Below are 16,109 nucleotides of genomic sequence, written 5' to 3' on the forward strand. Positions count from 1 at the left end.
TTGTAAGAATTTTCCTTTTTCATTGTTCTTCCCGACTCCACCCCAACCCCAGGCTCAGATACAACCTCCACAAGGACAAATGTTTTGGCCTGCTTATTGCTTTACACTCAGCATCTAGAACAGTGCCCAGCATCCATGGGGAGGAGTGAAGAATGCGTTCAAATTCTGCCTGCCACTACGTGGATATGTACCCTCCTCAGCGTGCTCTCAACTCCATGAGTTTCAGTGTCTTTGTGGGTAGCGTGGAGATGCTCACAGCCCACACTTCCTCATTAGCAACTGGAGGATGGGACCTGCACATCTGGGGCAGCGCACACATTCCCGCTTCTTCCTTCTCACCTACCAGCCTGCCCTGATGATGCCACAGCCGGGGGATGGTGGCAGCAGGCACCTTCATTTAGCAAGTCAACTCGGCCCTTTGTCAAATGGGCTTCACTGGGCACAGGGCAGCCTGGAGAAACGCTGTAGCCCTAGTCCCAGGCTGGCCAGGAAGCCAGCCACCAAGAGGGAAGGGAGACTCCTCTTCTGCCCTCCCCTCCCTCCACCCCTTGAGCCACACCCAGCCTCTCTCTGCCCCCTGAGCCCGCTAAGAGGTTCAAGCCTCTACCCCAGCATTTCTCAATCTGTGGGTCTTGACCCTTTTGGAGAGAGCATATCAGGTAACCTACACGTCATATGTTTACCTGACAATTCATAATGGGAGCAACATTACAGTTATGAAGTAGCAAGGGAAATAATTTTATGGTTGGGGTCACCACAGCATGAGGAATTGTATTAAAGGGTCACAGCGTTAGGAAGGCTGAGGACCACCGCTCTACCCCGACTGGAGCCTGTTCCACGGCAAGACCCACATTCAAGCCTTCCCAGGCCGCTTCCTCCCAACTCCCTGCAGCCACCCTGTGCCTCTCCAAACACATCTTCCTTTGCAGGACTCCTCACTGAAAATAGGCTTGTCTCATTTTCTAGCTTGTATTTGATTGTTGTTGGGACAGAGTCCAAAGCCTCTGACCTACCATTTTGCGGTCTGGAGCCAGCCCATCCCTTAGCCATCTTGCTTTCCAAGGCCAACTCCAACTACTTCAGCACAAACTGCAAGCCATTACCTACCTCTGGGCCCCTGCCCATGCAGTTGCCTCTGTCTGGAAACCGACACCCCCATCTCTCTCCTGCAAGGAGAGTGTGTTCTGCTTGGCTTGCCTGGAATCCATTTGCTTTCTTTTCCTCTGGTAATGGAATGCCTTCCTAGTTCACAGACTCAGAGAATCCTGGAAGGGTCACTCATTTCTGAGTTCAAAACTGAGCTTAAAATTCAGCACGACAGAGTTCATTAAAAACAATAATAATTTTAACACTAGCCAAGCATAGTGGCTTCACTTGGGAGGTGAAGGGTTAGGAATCAAGACTTGGCTACTACACAGTGAGTTCCAGGACAACCTGGGCTACATGAGCTATATAAGCTACATGAGCTCGCACCTAAAAGCAAAAACAAAACAGCAAGGTTGTGTATGTGACATGTGCAGGAAGTCCTGACGGCCTCTGGCTACAGTCCACCCTTGTCTGGTCCAGCCTCACTCGCTAATTTTAGATTCTAGAGCACGGGTTTGGGTCTCCTAATATACATTCCTCATCGCTGCCCCTCTCAGGCCTTGATGCCACCTGGAATTCTAGATTTGGGGCTTTCTGATTATAGAGCACCCCTAGCCCTGCATTTCCTGCACTGGGGTCCAGCAGTGCCCAGTTATGAGGGGACTCTGTTCTTCCTCTTCAGAAATGAAGCAGGAGTTAGGGCTCTCAAAGACTTAAGGTCTCTGGGGTTGGACCACCTTGCTAAGAGTGTGGCCATGCTGCTCCAAGAGGAAGGGCAGAACCCAGGAGGGGGTCAGAGAGAATGGGCGCAGTGCTATGCGGCACATTCAGGCCGTGCCCATGAGAACAGCCCCTCAGCTCAGAACAGCAGCCAGCTCTGCCCGGTATCTCTGCCAAGAAACTCGGGGCCTCCTGACACACAGCCTGGTTGAAGGCAGGGGTATGGATGATGCGGGCCTCTATCTGTCGGGCTTCAGACTGAAGTGAGCTGAGTGTTTGCCCTTCTACACCCCCAGGGACATCAGGCAGGAACTACTTCTCAGTCAACCTCAGGCCTTTGTGGGAAAGAACTGAATTTTCCTCTCCTGAGGCAAAGGGAGAGATGTGTGGGCTCTAAGAGGCAGAGGATGCCCCAGAGGGGGCCCCTGGGAAATATCACCTCATGGACCACCAGGACCTGGGACCTCTCGTTGTGTTCCTCCTAGAAGGGCCTTAGAGATTCTAGGCTTGGGTGAGATCACGGTAGCACCTCGGGCATCAGCCAGGGGGCAAACCCGATGCCACACGCCTTCAAATATAAGATATTGCTCCCCGCCAGGCGGTGGTGATGCACGCCTTTAATCCCAGCACTCGGGAGGCAGAGGCAGGTGGATCTCTGAGTTCGAGGCCAGCCTGGTCTACAAGAGCTAGTTCCAGGACAGACTCTAGAAACTACAGGGAAACCCTGTCTCGAAAAAACAACAAAAAACCCAAAAAACAAAACAAAACAAAACAAAACAAAAAAAGATATTGCTCCTGGTATAAAAAGAGAACTACCATGCATTTCTATCCAGTGTCCTCTTACTGCTCATCACGGCTTCTAGTCCACACATGCAGGAAGAGTTTAAGCTAGGTGTGGTGGCATGGTCTGAGCCATGAGAACACAGTTAAAGTACAAGGCCAGCCTCGGCTACGTGGTGAGGCAGAGGGGGGGAGGGGAGCAGGAAAGAAGAAAGGAGGGAGGGAAGAAAGAGGGCCGAGGCTAGAACGTGCCCCATCCTCAACACTGCAAACAAAGAAAAGAGTTTGGGCTGTGCTTGTGGCTTGTTTCTTGTCAAATGTCCCCAGCTGCCCACACAGGCCATGTGATGTCAGCTGCTGTGTACCAGAGTCTTGCTATGAAACACCGTTTGTTAAAGGGGCAACCTTCCTAGAAGGTGGTGTTTGAAAACAAGTTTATGTCTTAGAGTAGGGGAGCCGCACTGCTTTCTAGCGTTTACTTACCAATCCGTGTGCGGTAGCTGCCGTCAACAGCTCAGTAAGGTCGAACATTTATTAGACCTATCTTACAGGTGAGAAAACTGAGGCAAGCAAAATCAAAGTCGGCCCGGCAGGTCACACAAGCTGGGGTTGGTGGAACTAGTGGGAAGCTCAGGTGTCAGATGAGTCCTGTCGCCTCTGAACCTAAAGAGGTGTGACCTGAGAGGGCCAACGAGCCAGAATGACGCCTGCTGGTGGCGTCTTTTCCAGCTTTAGGTCCTACGGGCATGAGGCACTGGAGTAGTGCCTTCAGCAAACAGCTTGAGTGAGAAATCCAGGGCTGGAGCAGCCTGCGTCAGCATCCCCAGCGAGATGACGTCAATGTGGGTCCCACAGAACTGGGGGAGGTTGCCCAGTGTGACGCCCCCACTGGCTTCCACAGCCACGCTAGGGAACTTGGCTTTCAGGGCAGCCGCTGTGGGGTGCAGCTCCTGTAAGACACAAGCCGAGAGGAGGTGAGAGCTTCCCACCCGCTCCCCCGCACAGACCTTGCCCAGGAGTGGATCCGTCTCACCTCAGGCTTGAAGTTGTCCAGCAGGACCAGGTCAGCCCCAGCCTCTGCTGCCTGCAAGGCCTCCTTCAGGCTGCTGCATTCCACCTCTACCTTCAGGGCGAAGTCGGCTGCCTGCCGGGCCCTCTGCACGGCCTGCAAGGCCGACAGAGAAAAGGTGAGGTTGGCTCGCCTGGCACTGGACCATGAAGCGCAAAACGGAAGTCGGCCTGCCCCATTTACAGATGGCGTCCCTGACCCTGGGACTCTGTTGGAGGAACTGGAATGAGGGTCAGAAGCGGACCCTAGTGAGAACAGCGGCTAAACCAGGCACTCACCTTTTCCACGCCGCCGGCTGCCATCACGTGATTGTCTTTCACCATTATCAGCCCTCCCAGGTCATAGCGGTGGCTTGCAGCCCCGCCGATTAGGAGCCCATACTTTTCCACCAGTCGGAACCCCGGAGTGGTCTTCCTCGTGCCTGCCACATGCCCATTCCAGCCGGTGCCCCTGGCCACCTCCACAGCTGTCGCCGCCATGCTGGCAATCCCACTGCAGCGGGCCAGGGTGTTCAGGGCCACCCGTTCCCCCAGCAGTAAGTGGTGGGCAGGTCCCCGGACTTCGGCCACCTTGACTACAGGTACCAGCTTCGATCCCTCTGGGAGGAACCAAGACACTTGGCAGTTGAGCTGGGTAAAGATGGCATCAAAGAAAGGTCGCCCGGCCAGAACCCCTGGAGATTTGGCCCACAGCACTGCCTGTGCAGGAGCTGATCCAGTGACCAAGGCTGCAAAATTGAGGCTCGGGCAGTCTTCTTGCAGCCAGCTGTTTGCCAGGGCTGCTAGGGTCGTAGAGGGCAGCAGGAGCTGCAGACCTGCGGGGAAACCAGAGAGAGGGTTGCTAGGTTTGTACTTCCTCCCTTGTAGCCAGAGGTGACCCCAAATTATCCAAAAGTATGGTCAACAGGGCGCTAGCCAATCAGAGTGGAGATTGAGCTGGGGCAGAGGGTTAGGTCTGGAGCCTACCAGGTTGTCAGAGTAAATAAAAATAGCCTGCACCTAGCTAAAGTTAAACTTTCAGCAAGCATCAAGGAATTTTATAAGGAAGCTGGGTGTGGTGGTGCATGCCAATAATTCCCACCCTCGCAGAAGCTGATGAGGACCCCCTCAGACCTTGTCTCAAAAGAGCAACAACAATAATAAAATGTAGAGCCGGGCGGTGGTGGCGCACACCTTTAATCCCAGCACTTGGGAGGCAGAGGCAGGTGGAGTTCTGTGAGTTTGAGGCCAGCCTGGTCTAGGAGAGCTAGTTCCAGAATAGGCTTGGACAGGCTCCAAAGCTACAGAGAAACCCTGTCTCTAAATAAATAAATAAATAAATAAATAAAGATGATGATGGTGATGAAATGTAGAAGCAAGAAGTAGGGCATTTTGCTCCTTCTTATCAAACCATGCCTTTTTTGGTAAATCTTTTCTGCATTTATTGTTTGTGTGTGTGTGTGCGCGCACGCAGGTGTCATTGCACTTGAGTGGAGGTCAAAGGATATCTTGCAAGAGTATATTTTTGAAAGCATGTAGGTGAAAATGAAATGAAATCTATGCCCTGGCAATGCTGAAGCACGCATGGGCAGCCCGTATATGGTGGTTCTGTTGAACTTGTCCATATTGGGTTTCATGGTCTAAGTTGATGAGGACACCTGACCAGGTCTCTTCCTCAAGAGGGCACCAGATCTCATTACAGATGGTTGTGAGCCACCATGTGGTTTCTGGGAAATAAACCAGGACCTTTGGAAGAACAGGCAGTGCTCTTAATGGCTGAGCCATCTCTCCAGCCTATGTCTCATAGTTAAAGAAACACCATGGGTCGAATCGTCTAGTGCGTTTGAGCCCAGTGGTCTTACTAACCTCATATAACCTCCCCTTTTCAGAATTAAAGCTCTGGACCCTGAACAGCAGCTGCCTCCTCTTCCCATTCCCACCAGCTGCCCTTCTGTTTTGTTATGACACCCAAGTAGGTAGGCACTCGGATCATCTTCCACATTTAACAACTTGTAAGTAAACTTACAATGTAACTGGGTGTCTCATATTTTATGAACTAAACCTACTGTTGGGTCCAAAGCTCTTTATTTACAGATGAGATATTTAATATCCTGTTGTTCTCTGGAGACATGCTCTGCTCAGGTAGCCCAGGAAAGCCAGCCTGGACTCCCGGTCGTCCCACCTCCTTAGTGGCATGCACCACCAAGGCTCTCTGTATTTATCAGCACGGGCAACCGACTTCTGCACCCATCTCATTCATCCGTGCTGCTCAGAAGGATTCGCTGTTTATACCCTGAAACCCTCTTTCTTCCTGGCTTTCTCTGGAACACCAAGTATTTTATTTATGGTGGGAATCTAAACCAGAGCCTTGAGCTTCTAAAAAGTATTCCTACCACCGAACCCCACTCACAGACAAACACCAGGTATTATATATAAAGTTGGAAGTTCAGGTATTTACAGCAAAGGACCACGTAGGAAAGGCAGATGGGCTGAGGGCACACGCAGCAAGGTGGCCGCAGGTTCAGAACTAGACGTCTGAGTGCGGCTGCAAACTAGGCTTGGCTATGTGTGGTTGGGATAAGGGGTAGAGGCATGGTATCTCTAAGGTATTTCACTTCCAAAGGCACCAACTAAAGGACCTTGCAGCCTTTAAGAGTCTCAGAATCTGGCCACTGCTGAGAGACCCAGATATGATGCAACATTGCCACCTGTCGGTTGGTCAAAGAGCTGCAACCTTCATGCAATTTGCTTCCCTCGACTCCCACCCCCACCGCACCCCCCACTTCACCCCTGCTGTCCTGGAATTCACTTTGGAACCCAAACTGGCTTTGAACTCCAGGCAGCCACAGGCTGGGATTACAGGTGCGAGCCACCTACATCCAGTTCCCCAAATAGTTTTGGACTCCCTTGTTGGTTTCTGAAACGCAGTTTTGCTGAGAATTCTGTTCAGTTTGGTGCGGCCAGAATGCCTCCTTACCCCTTAGGACTTCCTGTTAGTAATTCTGCACCATCGGCCCCTCCTGTGCTCCTAGGCTGTGAATTCCCATTTGCCCACACTGTCTTCAGAGTCCTGTCTTAGAGGAAGGTTTCTAGATGATTCTGTTCTATCACTTGCCTCCTGCTCACTCTTTTTTGTTTTTTCGAGACAGAGTTTTTCTGTGTAACAGTCCTGGCTGTCCTGGAACTCTCTGTAAACCAGGCTGGCCTCGAACTCACAGAGATCCGCCTGCCTCTGCCTCCTGAGTGCTGTGATAAAGGCGTGTACCACCACCGCCACTTCTGCTGTCATTGATAGCTCTACCACTGTGGAACTCCAGTTCCCATCACCGCTCCCTCCACTCTCTCTTCTCTTAACCCCACTTCCGGCTTGTTGTTCCCCACCCCCACTGACTGAGCAGCTGCCATGGAGATGGTGGCGGATGGGTCTTCCTGCCCCTCTCAGGCCTGAGCCTCAGCTGGTTCAGCATCCTCCCTTCCCCTGCCCCAATCATCGTCCTCTCTTTCTACAGACTCTTGCTAGGTGAAAAGGTCCCCATCTGCACCACACTCCTGTCTGGTCTTCATCTGTATTCCAGTTGCCTGGGCCACTTAGGGGCTCAAGCCTGTAATCCCAGCATGTGGGAGGGTAAGGTAGGAGGTAGGAGGATTTCAACAAGTCTGAGGGCAGCCTGGGCTACATACACAGGTCCAGAACAGCCTGGGCTACTGTGTAAAATTCTGTCTCAAAAACAAATAAGTAAATATAAAATAAAGCAACCAAATGCCTAGTGGGCTGAGCTATATGAATTTGCAAAATTGATCCAGGCAGTGGTGGTATACACCTTTAATGCCAGCTCTTGGGAAGCAGAGGCAATTTTCAAGGATTTGAGTTAAAGGCCAACCTGGTTTACAGAGTGAGTTTCCGGACAACCAGAACTAACTATACAGGGAAACCCTGCTGAAAGACAGAGAGAGAGAGAAAGAGAGAAAGTTGTAAAAATGGCCAAATATTGACAAGTTCATACGCTATAGCAAACATGAAGGGGCAGACATGCCATCAGAGAGGCCACTTGGTGCAGTGACTCAGCTCAAAGACTCTGGGGCATGACCTGAGTCTCAATAGTGTTCAGGCCACGGCTCAGCCTTTTATTGTCTGTGACAGGGATAATGGTGCAGAGACCCTGGGTTGCTAAGCTCTGAGGGATGTCGTCAGGCAAACAGTAGGTGTGTTGGCTGAAGAAATGACGGAAGCATCCCGCAAGTGTGGTGGGTGCTGGAGGAGGTGGCTGTGTGTGCCCGGGAAGGATGAGTCATGTTTACCAGGCAGAGGTGGCTGAGGTCGAAGGGATTTGAAGGTAAAAAGCCGAGAATGACGCTGGAGAGATGGGAGGTGAGCCAAGTCTGAGATTTAGCCTGGGAATCGGGGTGGATCCCAGGAACCCCCACAGAGCTGGACATGAAGAGTGTGGTCACCTCAGCCACCCAAAGGAGGCCGAGGCAGCCAACAGAAAGTGGCAAAGCCCTGAACGTAGGCAGCAGTGGACGGGAGAGCAGGGCAGGTGTGAGAGCTACTTCTGAGGTGGAATTTGCCGAACTGGCAGCTGTTATGTATGAAAGCCTCGGGTTTGTGTTCCAAGTGGTTGAACACAAACAAAGCAGAAGAAGTTTGGGCAAGAGGAACATCAGGAGAAGGTGGGACGGGCATGGGGAGCCCTGGGCATGTGGGTACCACAGAGTGCTGCCTCATCTTAGCCTCCCCAGAAGGGTCATTCCTATTTCTTTCTCTTTTCTTTTTTCCTTTTTTTTTTTTTTGTTTTGTTTTGTTGTTTTTTGAGACAGCGTTTCTCTGTAGTTTTGGAGCCTGTCCTGGAACTAGCTCTTGTAGACCAGGCTGACCTCAAACTCACAGACATTCACCTACCTCTGCCTCCTGAATGCTGGGATTAAAGATGTGCGCCACCACCGCTGGGCAGTCATTCCTATTTCTAAAAGCATAGAAACCAAATCTCAGAGTCTCGGTGTGGTGCCGTGGTGCCCTGTTTACCACACAGCTGGGGAGGGAACCGGTGGTTTTCTGCAGGTGTTAACGTAGGCGCCCACAAGAAACATGGAGGGTGCCCAGACAGAGTAGGTAGATGGGTCTGTTCCCGGAAGATGCGAGGGTGAGGAGTAGCGAGACTGTGGGCATGGTGTCTGAGCATGGGGGGGGGCGGGGAGGCGCAGGCTGAGGTGTGGCTGACAACGCCTAGAGAATCAAGAGCGGATGTTTGGAGGTTGTGGGGCGAAGATTCAATAAATAGTGCTCGGGCAGAGTAAGTGGAAGCTGCAAATGGGTCATTGGACTTCGCAACTTAGTGACTAAGAGGCCTTGGCTAAAGCAGTTTGGGTAACGGTGTGATGGAAACAGCCGCAAGGTCACAGTCAAAAATTACACCGTGAGGTGAGGAAGTGGAGGCGGCGCCGCGTGTGAACCACTGGCTTCAGGCGCTGAGCAAGGGCCCTCACCCAGAGCGGCGTGGCTCGCTTGGGTCATCTGGAAAGCCTGTTTTAACTCTCCGCCGCCTGGGCTGATTCTGGGCTGGGGGATCCCAGGTATCTGGGTGTTCAGAGTGCCCCCACATCCCAGCATATGAAGGTTAAAAGCAGTGCGCGGCAGAGCCCACGAGATGGCGTGTGTTCACTACACATGTACCCTCCGAGGCCAGAAGTTACTGGCGCCCCTGGAACTGGAGTCACAGCAGCCTGTGAGACCCTGTGTGAATGCTAGGAAGCGAACCCCAGCCCTCTGCAAGAGCGGCAAGCGCTCTAACTGCCGAGCTGCGGCTCCACTCTCTGAGTCTCTTGCACAACAGAATTAGTGAGGAGCTGTGCAAAAATGTTGATCCCTGGGCCCCCGCTGGGGTTGGGTGATGGGGGGTGGAATTAGGATACCCTGTAGAATGCACAGCAGGAATCTAATTGCTAGCAGAGTTTCTGAGTCCGGAAAGGTCAATGGCCACCACATGCGGGTGCCCGCCATACCAGGTCACTGGCTGTGTGTTGTCTTAGGTCCTGGCCACGATCCTCCACACTACACGGCTTTCGTGTTGATAGATGGAAAATTGAGACTGGGAAAGAGAAACTTCCTAAAGAGCAGAGCGGGAGAGGGATGAGGTGGGAGGAGGCAGCCATTGCTCTTCTCTCTCTCCACAGTGAGTGCTTTCAGGAGAACCCAGCTGCTTCAGCCCCCAGACTTTGCCCACACAGATGGCTTGGAGATGAGCGGGCCTGGCTGCCTGGTGCAAGGCACACTGTTCACAGAGTTTCCACTTGGAGGATAAACAAGCACATCTGGTGTTCTTTAAGCCCCACTGGCTAACACTACCAACAAAAGGGATCTCCAGAGTGGGTCTGAATAGCCAGGCTCTCCTAATTAGCAGCTGCCAGGAAGGCACTATTTCAGAGAGAGGCTGAGCTTCAGAGGGAGCCAGGCTGGTACAGGGAGCTGCCTGGTGGGGACAGCTGTCAGCCAGGGACAGATTGCAGTCCTTGCCGTGTTATCCACGAGGGATGTTCCTCCCTGGCACCTACACTGAATACAACAATTTCACTCAGCCGTAAACCTGACCTCTCAAGGGCTACCTTTTTAATTAATTATCTGGAATGAAGAAGACTCTGATGGAATTGACATGGCAGGGGTGGGGTACAGCTAATTTGGTGGAGCGCTTGCCTGACATGCAGCAAGTCCTGGGTCCTGTGGCTAGCACACCTATAATTCCAGCATTCGAGACAGAGGCAGGAGGATCAGAAGTTCAAGGTCACCCTCCACAGTGTAGAGAGCTGAAGTCAGCCTTGGTTATATGAGGCCTTTTCTTTAAGAAGAAGAAATTAACAAATAAAATAAAAAGGTGTTTCGGGTGTAGTGGTGTGAGCCTGTAACTCTAGCTACTGTAGACAACGAGACAGGAGAACTTCGTGTTCAAGGCCAGCCTGGGCCATCTTGGGGACCTTCATGTGAGATTTAGATTTAAATACAGGGTGAGAGGCATGTGCAAACTAAGCAGTCCTGGTCAGGGGTGGCCCTGCCCATTATTGCTGTTCCTCCTGCAAGGTGCCTGACCAGTAGCCTGGGGCAGCCTCCTCCTGGAGACACACTCGGTCTTGAGCTTTGCCATAAGCTTTCCAAGAAATTCTAACTTTTAGAGATGATTATTTCACTAATGTCACAGCCAAAGAGAAGGCACAGTGTCTCCTTCCGGTGTCTTCATTCTGGCCTTGGGAGATGGCCCAGGGGTAAAGTGTGATGTGGGATGTCCTTCACACTGTGAATATGTGTTGCTTTTATTGGCTGATAAATAAAGCTGCTTTGGCCTATGGCAGGGCAGAATATAGCCAGGTGGAAAAGCCAAACTGAATACAGGGAGAAAGAAGGTGGAGTCGAAGGAGATACCAGCAGCTGCTGGAGAAGCAAGATGTGAGGTAACTAGCCATGAGCTTCGTGGTAGAATATAAACTAATAGAAATGGGTTAATTTAAGTTGTAAGAGCTAGTTAATAATAAGCCTGAGCTAACAGGTCAGTTTGTAATTAATATTGAGCCTCAGAGTGATTATTTGGGAACCAGTAGGTAGGAGAGAAACCCCCAGTTACAAAAGCGCTTGCTGCGAAAGTGTGAAGAATCCCAGAACTCACAGAACAGGCATGGAAACCCAAACTAAGGTGAATGGCTCTTGCGGAGACACCTGCGATTAACCTCTGACACCCCACACACATGTGCACACATGCACATTTACACACAAGCAAAAGATGCAAAAAGATTCTCACTAGAATGGTTGCAATGTAATCTTCACAACCACAACTATACCCATTTTATAGGCAAGGAAATGGAGGTACAAAATAGTGTAAGTCCATACAACTGGGAAGTGTGGGCTGTGGGTATAAGCTGACTGGCCATATCAGGGACTCATTCACACTCCACCACCGCGAAGAAGGGATGGTCACAGATCTAGCTCAATTTCATTCCTCCTTTTCCTCTGAGTTGTGCCTGCAGTCACCTTGGAGCCCAGAAAAGGCAGGGCTGAAGATAGGAATCAGTAGACAAAGGACCCAAACTGCCTTGAGCAATGGATCCTCCAGGGTGACCGCCCTCCCAGGGGGCCGCTGGCTGTACCAGAAGTGGAGCAGTCCTCTTAGGGAACCAGACTGCCCTGGTGAGCACTTCCTGGTCAGAAAGGAGAAACCAGTGGACCAGACCACACGACATATCAATACAGAGTTCTTCAAGGGACACCCATGATTCCAGGGTTTTGTTCCTGTCCTGAAGTATGAGCCAGAAACATCTGGATTGCACTCCTGACTCTACCCCATGTTCCCTTGGGCTCTCTGAAAGTGAGTGTTACTGGGGGACAGTTGTGAGGGCAGGGGTAAAATTCCCATCTGTGTCTGAGACAAGGCCTGGCCACCAGCCACAGACTCCAGCTTTGTCCTTCCATCTGCTTCTGTAGATTCATTCCGCAAACAGCAGGTGGAGACAGAGGCTGGTCCACACTGCAGCTTCCTGACAAGTTCTTTCCAAACATCCCTCACTTGTTAGGGAACAGAAATGACTTCCCAATAGGGCCCAGTAAAGCCCCTATCACAAGTGCTGAGACAGTACAAATACTTTGAGGGCGAAGGAAGATTTGCTAATGAAGCATGAGGACAGAGGTGAGGCCGCAAGGGGCTGGCTCTAACACTAGGTTAACTTTGACCAGGGAGCGCTCGATGGCAGAGAAAGGCCACAGGTACCCGGGAGAGGTGGTAGATACTAATAGATGTGGTTCCGGTACTTGGAAAGGAACGAGAGAAAAGGAATGAGCCAGGCAGAGACAGGCTTGGAGGAGAGTTCAGAACCGGGTTCTGCTCACTGAGCAACAGGAAGTCACTGGAAAATATAATGAAGATTGATGTTTCAATATTTAGGGACCAGTGAGATGGGTCAGTGTGCAAAGGCGCTTGTCTGCAAGTCTGATGACTTTAGTCCCAGAACCCACGCGACAGAGGAGAGAAGTGACTCCTTGGTGACCTCTGGCTTCCACTCCGTGGTACATGCTTGCCGGGACACAGACACATTTAAACTGTGTCGAGGGTTCTTGCTTAGGAAGCTATGGAAAGGGCTTTGGCAAGAGGCAGTGAACCAGAATGAACTGTGACAGCGGGGCATGCTTCTCAAGGTCACAGGGACAGTGCTTGGCCACTAGCATGCTCGCATGGGCTAAGCGGTACTCACTGCTTGGCCCAGTATAACCCCTTGGCTTCTGTCTACTGACTCCCAACTGCTTCTGCCACACTCTGGAGTGGCCCCTTTGTTTTGCTGGCTCCCCTATCCTCCCCTGGCTTATTTCATGCAGGTTACTAGCCCTTACCAACCTCTGGCTGAGCCCAGAGTCAAGCAACAGATGTTACATGTGTGAGGCAGCAATGTACCAGAACCTTGGGGATAGGATGCTCGGAAGATGCCAAAAAGAAGAAACAACCAGGGATGCTGCAGAAGTAACTCCAGGGGATGTAACCACTGGATACGAGAGGGCAATAAAGAGTGGGTATCCCCCATCTCCAGTTCAAGATGATGATGAAGGAAGACAAGAAGCATCAGAATAGCTGCTTAAGGAAAAATACCAGACATGGAGAATCCGGAGTTCCAAAAGTGGAACCTAATCTCTCAGGAGGCAGATGGATCATGAGTTCGAGGCCACCCTGGTCTATAGAGTGAGTTCCTGGACAGACAGGGCTACACAGAGAAATCCTGTCTCAAACAACAAAAAGTGCTGGCGTCGCAGGTATGTGCACCACACCAGGCCCCAGACCCAAAGTCTTAAGCAGAATAATTTAAAACCTCAAAAATTCAAGGATGGGGTCTAGAGAGATGGCTCAGTGGGTAAACTTCTTAACTCACCGGAACAAAGACCTGATCAGACTCCCCAGCAGCCACACAAAAGCTGGTCTGCAATCCTCACAAGTTGAGTGTAAGTGTGTGTGTGTATGTGTGTGTGTGTGTGTGTGTGTATTGGTTGGGGGGACAGATCCTTTAGCTCAGTGGCCAGCCAGTTTGTGAGTTTCAGGTTCATTCAGTCTAAAAAGAAGAAAAGGTGGGGAATGATAGGGAAATGTCATTTAGTCACTCGCCGGGCACAGTGGCCTGTACCTGGAGGTTTCTCTCCTGCCTGCTGGTTCCCAAATATCCACTCTAAGGCTTAATATTAATTACAAACTGTTTGGCCTATTAGCTCAGGCTTATCATTAATTCATTTTATTATTTAATTTATTTATATTAATCTAGCTCTTACAACTAAGTTAACCCATTTCTAATAGCCTATATTTTGCTGAGAGGCTTGTAGGTTGTTACCTCACACCTTGCCTTTCCAGCTGCTGTCGGCATTTCCCTGACTCCCCCTTTTTTCTCTTTATCTTTGCTTGGATTTCCTACTTGGCTTTATTCTGCCTGCCTATTGGCTGAATCAGCTTCTTTATTAACCAATGGTAATAAAGCATGCAGAAGGGTATCCCACATCAGTGGTCCATGACTTTAATCCCAGCATTTAGGAGGCAGAGGCAGGCAGATCTCTGTGAGTTCGAGGCTAGCTTGGTCTCCATAGTGAATTCCAAGACAGCCAGAGCTACATAGTAAGACCTTGTCTCAGAGAGAGAGAGAGAGAGAGAGAGAGAGAGAGAGAGAGAGATACACTAGTTTGTCAATCTCCAATCTACACACACACACACACACACACACACAGAGAGAGAGAGAGAGATGCTCTTGGACATCACCATGGCCTCCCTAGAACAAAGCTTAGAGGTGACCTCAGAGTGACCTACATAAAGTCCCATCCCTGCCACCTGACGGCTGTGTCACCTAGACTAGATACTTAATCTCACTGTGGTCAGTCTCCTTGTTGGTAAGTTAAAAATAGTTCTCAAAGGACTGTTGATTCAAGACCATCACAAAGGGCCAGGTACCCAGAAACAGGCTACTGAGAGGTTCAGACATCTGCAAAGCTGGTTGAGTTTTCCTGCATCCCTGCAACATCTTCCGGATGCAGAAACCCAGGATCTGACGGGGTAAATAACTTCCCTGAGTTTCCACAACTGCGAGAACCCCTCAAACCCAGGTCAGTGTTACTTTAGAAGGGAAAGGCAGACCGGGTATGGTGTTGATCCCAGTACTTGAGAGACAGAGCCAGACAAACTTCTGTGAGTTTAAGGCCAGCCTGATTTACACAGGGTGCTCCAGGAATGCTAGCCGGAGCTACAGATCCAGAGCAGGTTCCACAGTCAAGCCAGAGGGGTTACAAACCAACATGAAGGGCAGAGCATGGGGAAGGAGACCCCAGGGAGGGAGAGGAAACACAAAGGGTTCAAATATGAGCCACATAAATGCCAGGATAGGACACAGGGCCTTGAGCACAATGAGCTGGACCACTGAGCCGAATCCCAACCCCAATGCTATTGTCATTTTTACAGAAGCAAGAAAAAGAGGCCGAGAGGATGTGAGGTCCGCCCATTGTCCCGCAGACTGTCCTTGCTGCACTCTGGACTCAACAGGTGCTGTGACTCCCAAGCCTGACTCCTATGGCCTGACCACAGGCTCGGACTTCATCCCCTCCCCCACCCTGCGGGGATGAGACAGGACTTTGCCTCTGCTTCTCTTGGCCACTACAAGGGGCAGAGTCCGAGACTGCTCCAGATTCCCACTACCAGCCCATTTGCCCCCAGCACCTCAACCTCCTCTGTTCCATTCCCCAACTTCTGCCCTTAGGGCTCAACACAGAAGGAACAGTGAAGCAAAAGGAGAACTTTAGGGGTTCAACCAAGTTCGAGAGAAGTGAGATTGGGAAGAAGGTCCAGGAGAGACCAGAGGGGAAAGGGGTCTTTAGAGAAGAGGGAGGGATGGAGATGACTGGACTCGGGAGAGGGACAGACAGTAGGGGGATACAGGAGACAGGGAGACAAAGCGAGACTTATGTCACCTTCAGGGTCCATGGTGACTTGGAGCAGCCGGTCAGTGTGTCCACCACTGTTCAGATCGATGTTCCCAGAGGCTGAGGCTGGGGGTGGGGCTGCCAGAGAGAGTGGGGAGGGGCCTAGCTGAGCTAGTTCTTCCGGACCAGCGCTGTACCCCAGGGTCAGGGAGAGCTGTGAGATTCAGGAATTCTGCCTCCTCTGGCACCGAAGAGGCCCTGTTTTCTCCCACTTCCAGCCCTGCTGGAGTTCCCTCCGAGTGCATGGCTACGGACGCCGGACCCACTCTCCTGTGAGGGTCGGAAAGCCTTGGTAGCGGTGCACTGAAAAAATCCTGGCCTTAGACCTTCAGTCAAGTCCCAATTCTATTCCTCCCACCCATCCCGACCTCCGAGAGAAGGTCTCACTGTACATCAACCTGCCTGTGCTCCTGCCTGTGTTTCTGCCTCTATGCTAAGGTTAAGGCTTACACCACCACATCCAGACCATTCTCTTTTGATTTCAAATACCTTCTCTTGTGTCTCA

General features: G+C 51.2%; 1 protein-coding gene across 1 annotated transcript; it reads right to left on the reverse strand.

The window, feature by feature from the left end:
• Positions 1-3,104: 3,104 nt before the first annotated feature.
• Qprt (quinolinate phosphoribosyltransferase) lies at positions 3,105-15,715 on the reverse strand. The gene is made up of 4 exons (XM_038334338.2): positions 15,593-15,715; positions 3,934-4,469; positions 3,620-3,751; positions 3,105-3,536 (listed from the first exon to the last, which is right to left on the reverse strand). Exons 1-4 carry the CDS (start codon positions 15,603-15,605, stop codon positions 3,318-3,320), a joined length of 900 nt encoding a protein of 299 aa, XP_038190266.1. The 5' UTR covers positions 15,606-15,715; the 3' UTR covers positions 3,105-3,317.
• Positions 15,716-16,109: the final 394 nt, after the last annotated feature.

This window comes from Arvicola amphibius, chromosome 1 (genome assembly GCF_903992535.2).
Source record: "Arvicola amphibius chromosome 1, mArvAmp1.2, whole genome shotgun sequence".
Lineage (NCBI taxonomy): Eukaryota > Metazoa > Chordata > Mammalia > Rodentia > Cricetidae > Arvicola > Arvicola amphibius.

Bases quoted from the DNA above. Each gene is read 5' to 3' on its own strand.
- Qprt (XM_038334338.2), bottom strand. The intron at 3,752-3,933 runs GTGAGTGCCTGG...TCGGCCTTGCAG, and splicing joins CAGCCGGCGGCGTGGAAAAG to GCCGTGCAGAGGGCCCGGCA. The intron at 3,537-3,619 runs GTGAGACGGATC...TGTGTCTTACAG, and splicing joins TGGACAACTTCAAGCCTGAG to GAGCTGCACCCCACAGCGGC.